Source organism: Lactuca serriola, chromosome 2 (genome assembly GCF_051521515.1).
Source record: "Lactuca serriola cultivar US96UC23 chromosome 2, Lser_US96UC23_V15, whole genome shotgun sequence".
Classification (NCBI taxonomy): domain Eukaryota; kingdom Viridiplantae; phylum Streptophyta; class Magnoliopsida; order Asterales; family Asteraceae; genus Lactuca; species Lactuca serriola.
Window position 1 is genome coordinate 172,039,439 of NC_136409.1, and position 4,804 is coordinate 172,044,242.

At 33.4% G+C, this 4,804-nt stretch overlaps 1 protein-coding gene across 1 annotated transcript; it reads left to right on the forward strand.

The window, feature by feature from the left end:
- Positions 1-2,897: 2,897 nt before the first annotated feature.
- LOC145089789 (uncharacterized) lies at positions 2,898-3,977 on the forward strand. Its single transcript, XM_079028184.1, has 2 exons — positions 2,898-3,467; positions 3,576-3,977. The coding sequence occupies exons 1-2, from the start codon at positions 2,898-2,900 to the stop codon at positions 3,975-3,977; spliced, it is 972 nt and encodes a 323-aa protein (XP_078884310.1).
- Positions 3,978-4,804: the final 827 nt, after the last annotated feature.

Sequence of the window (4,804 nt, forward strand, 5' to 3'; positions counted from 1 at the left end):
TTATATTGTGTCCGAAAAAGGTCTTGGACGATAGTGTAAAAGAAATCTTACATATAGAAGAGTTATATACTATATTGGTTAATCGACAGTTAAAAGAACTCGTAATGAAACTAATGAAATTAAACAAATTAAAGTAAATGGAGGTAAATCGATAACTAAAATATGGGTGAAGTGCTGAAGTCTATGAGATTTTAATTGTGGGCCCCAAGTTTACTCATAGTCGTAACCCTATTACTTTTCTATATATTAACAGAAATTTTAATAAAGATTGGTTGGGGATTTTTATCACACAAAACTTATGTGGACTTTAAATTATACATACACTGGTATACTATAGTTTGGACTTTTAAAGGAGATTGAGGGGGGCAGAGCATCCGACAGCCCCCTGCTATCTCCGCCCATGGTTGCAAGAGTGAAGCTTCATGTGAATGATTTTGTGAAGTCTAAGGTCAAAATCCCAAGTTGGTCGATTTTGTGAGAAAAAAATGGACGCGTGGTTTATTTGCTAGGAAATTATAAGATGACTACTAAGAAAAATGACACGCACATTTGACGACATACTCCGTGTTTATTTACTTATTGTGACACTAAGTTTTTGACATACAAATATAAATGTCATAAATCTTTTTTATAAAATACAACATTTTTTAGAAAACACACGTTTGTATGTCATAAAAGGAGTGTATGTCATTAAATGTTTGTTAAAAGTATAGTGTCTAGTGATTTCAATGTCGATTACCTGTTTACCTATTTACCTAGATCCCTTTTTCCTATAATTATCAATTTTTTAGATAGTATAATATGTAGTTTGAATGGGTGAATATTTATTATTATTATTATTAAGAAATCTACAGACTTTTTAATATGTATCCGAAGATAATAACCAAAAAATAACAAAAATAACCACTTTGTCCAGAATAGGCATTTCGGACCAAGAAAAAAATATTTTTTTACTAATTTTGGAATGGCATTCCAAATGCCATACTAAAATGTCAGCTTTCGAAAAAAAAAAAAAAAAAAAAAAAAAAAAAAAAAAAAAAAAAAACTCCGAAATTTAAGAACAATTATGGAATAAAAAAAATCATTATTTGCTTAATTTAATAAAAAATTAAACAAAAATAGTAATATGAACTATATACAATATTAATGTCAAAATTAGATATTTCATTGAAAAACGGAGAAATTAAACATTATGAAATGTAGTATTCGAAAAAAACAATATTCTTTGAATATTAAATAAAAGAACTAAAATAAAATAAAAATCTCCAAAGTGACAGTACTCTGGAATAATGGCATCGGAGAAAATGATTATTTTTTTAAAAATAGAAAAATGATTGGTTATTTTTTTTTTCTTGTTTATAATGGTTAGATTTTTCCGTATGCCGTCTTTTTCTCCTTATAGCACTAGCGTGGCATTAACATTTCGTATTGATGTCGATTTATTATTAGGGATGTCAACGGGGGCAAACGGGGCGGGGAGTGCATCTTCCGCCCACGCCCCCGGAATGTTCAATGTTCCTACCCCCGCCCCCGCCCCTGAATCCCCTTTATTACCCCCGCCCTCGCCCCCGATTGATTTTGGGCTATTTTTTTTGGGCTAAAAGAAGTTGTTATTTAGGCTAAAATAAACTATTTTTTAGGTAATAAATAATTATTTATAGCAAAATTTTATATGTTAATAAAAAAGTTATGGCATTTTAAAAAATTATACTAACAGCTTAAAAACATGTTTTTTGATAAATTTTGGAAGCTTAAAATCATGTTATAGTTTATTATATTTATATAATTAATATATGTAAATATATGTGTAGTTTATTAACGGGGTCCCCATGGGGATTTCGGGATGGGATTGTCTACCCCCGCCACCGCCCCCGAAATTAAAACGGCGGTTAACCTTGTCCCCGCCCCCGTCCCCGCCCCCGATTTTAAAAAAAAAAAAAAAAAAACAACCCCAAACGGGACGGGGCCCCCACGGGAACGGGGTCCCACGGGACTTTTTGACATCCCTATTTATTATGAATAGATGACTTAGATGTTCGCACGTAACATATGTTTCTTTCTATTTAATCCTAAATTATCTTCTCTCTTACTTTATTTTTGAGTTGGACACATTGGTCCTTGTATTTTTTTCATCTGCCTTCTTTTGATCCTTATAGCACAAATGCCGCATTGACGATGTATACTGATGTTGATTGATAATAATTAGATTATGTTAGGTGGACCAAATGACTACAACTTGTAATAAGAGGCGGACCAAACGGTTACAGTCTATTATAAAAGCCTGTTTTTTTAACATATGCAAGTTGTTATAATAAAATAAAATTTAAATAAACTGATTTTACAAAATTAAAAAAGTTTTTCAACTGCAAAATTATAATATAAGGTTGCACAGTGTGGCTGTGGTTTTGGGCCGTGGTTCGCGCCAGCTGGACCGCGCACACCGCCCCCAGACCGCGGTCTTGTGCGGCTTTGGCCGCAGTGCAATCCTTCAAGGCTGCGTTCTGTGATTGGTTGATGAGAATTGGGAAGGATTGCCGGTTGTTGGTTGTTGAGTATTTATTTATTTTCCTTTTGCTTTTGCTTTTTCTTTCCTATATATACATATCAAGTTCACTTTTTTTCACAACACAATCTCTTCTCTCTCAAAAAAAAAATCACCACTCCCTCAAAAATGTCATATTCTAAAGAATTTCACTATTTTTGATACCGCTATTGCGTGTGTTCAAATGGCGGAACAAACATACAACATTGTATGTAACAACGTAGCTGCAAGTTCTCAACGGAAAACACGAAGATATATTTGCAGAAATCGTGAATAAGCCAACCAACGTTTGGTGCAAGACTATTTTGCAGAGAATGTTACTTACCAAGGGTATTATTTTCGTAGGCGCTTCAGAATGCCCAAAGGTTTATTCGTACGTATAGTTGAAGATGTAATGAGGGAGTGCAGTTTTTTCCAACAACGCTACGATGCTAGAGGTACACCTGGTTTCACTCCCGTACAAAAATATACGGCCGCACTTCGTCAATTAGCATATGACATTCCGCCTGATGCGTTAGACGAAAGTTTTAGGATGTCTGTTAGGATCGCACGAGATAGTCTCCATTTTTTCTGCAAAACTGTGATTCAGTTTTGTGGTCCAAAATATTTACGTAAGCCTACACGTAATGCCATCTTGCAATTGCAAGCTCATCATGCTAGTGTACATGGGTTTCCTGGAATGCTAGGAAGCTTAGATTGTCTCAATTGCGCATGGGAAAATTGCTCTACAGCATATCATGTGCAATTTACCCGAGGTAATCATGGTCACCCAACAGTCATACTTGAAGCAGTTGCATCACAAGATATGTGGATTTGGCATGCTTTTTTTGGTTCTCCTGGTTCGATTAACGACATCAACATTCTTAATCGTTCACCAATATTTAACAACATATACGATGAATCCGCACCAGATTCTTCTTTTCAAGTGCGTGGAACGCCATATAAGTATAGTTATTATCTGGTCGATGGAATCTATATTGAGTATGTTGTGTTTGTTAAATCGTTTACAGCTCCACATGGTTCTAGATGAAAGAAATTCAAGAGAGCTCAAGAAAGAGCTAGGAAGGATGTTGAACGTGCTTTTGGAGCTCTGAAGAAACGGTGGTTCATATTGAAAAAACCAGCAGCTTATTTAGGCGAGGAAAAACTTCAAGAAATCATGTACACATGTCTTATATTGCATAACATGATTATTGAAGACGAAGGAAGAGCGATATGTGCGTTTGACGAGGAAGAAACCATACCAGAGACACAGCCAATAGAAATTGGTGGGGAAGAGTATATAAACAACAGAGCAGAGATATGTTGTACTGAAACATTTCACAATTTTCGCAATGACTTGGAGGAACACATTTACGGGGTTCAAAACATTAACCTTAATTTGGATCAACCGGATGACCCCGAAGACGAGTTCTCGGAGAAGGACTTTATGTAGTTTGCTTTAGTTATTTTATTTGTTTTTTTTTAAGTTTCCAGGATTATTTAAATGTCATGTGTGTGGTTTTTGTGTTCTATTTTTTTTTTTTTTAATTTTCAAGTAATGAAAAATTATGTTTTTTTATTAAAATAGAAGTTTTATTAAAGTAAAATAGTTTTAAAAAAAAAGTTTTATTAAATTAAAATAGTTAAAAAAAATAAAAAATAAATAAAAAAATAAAGAATGTGTGGCACCACTCCCTTGGTGTGGCAAGAAACCACACTTGAGTGGTAAAAAATGACATGACGTTTATGTGGCGGGGGAGGAAGTACGGTTTCGATGGCATTACACCTTTCAGCCTAAAGTGATTTTACATAATTTTTGTCGTCATAAAATTTATGACCGTTAACAAATATGAACGTTATGATTATTTTTAAAAATTCTAAACATGCCCGATAAAAATAGATATATATATCCAAATCCAACATAAAGCTTCATTACAAAAACAAAGACACTTTCGTAGTCTCACTCTAACGTGATGATGATAATTTCTAATTAAAAGGGAGTATGTTTGTTCTATCACTATCATTGACTCGTTGTTTATACCTTCACTACAAGAAAACTTCAATCTGCTTTCTAAATGAAGTTTTCTTTCAAATTATCTCACCTATGTATTCCTACAAATTATTGTTTTAGATTCATCGGTTATCCAACACAAATTATCTACTAATCAAAACATTAATTAGTTGAAGTATATAAACTGCAAGCATAATGCATATGGTTGACTATAATAGTATAATACTCAATCTTTTTAACTTTTAACTTTCTTTTAGAATCCAATAAAT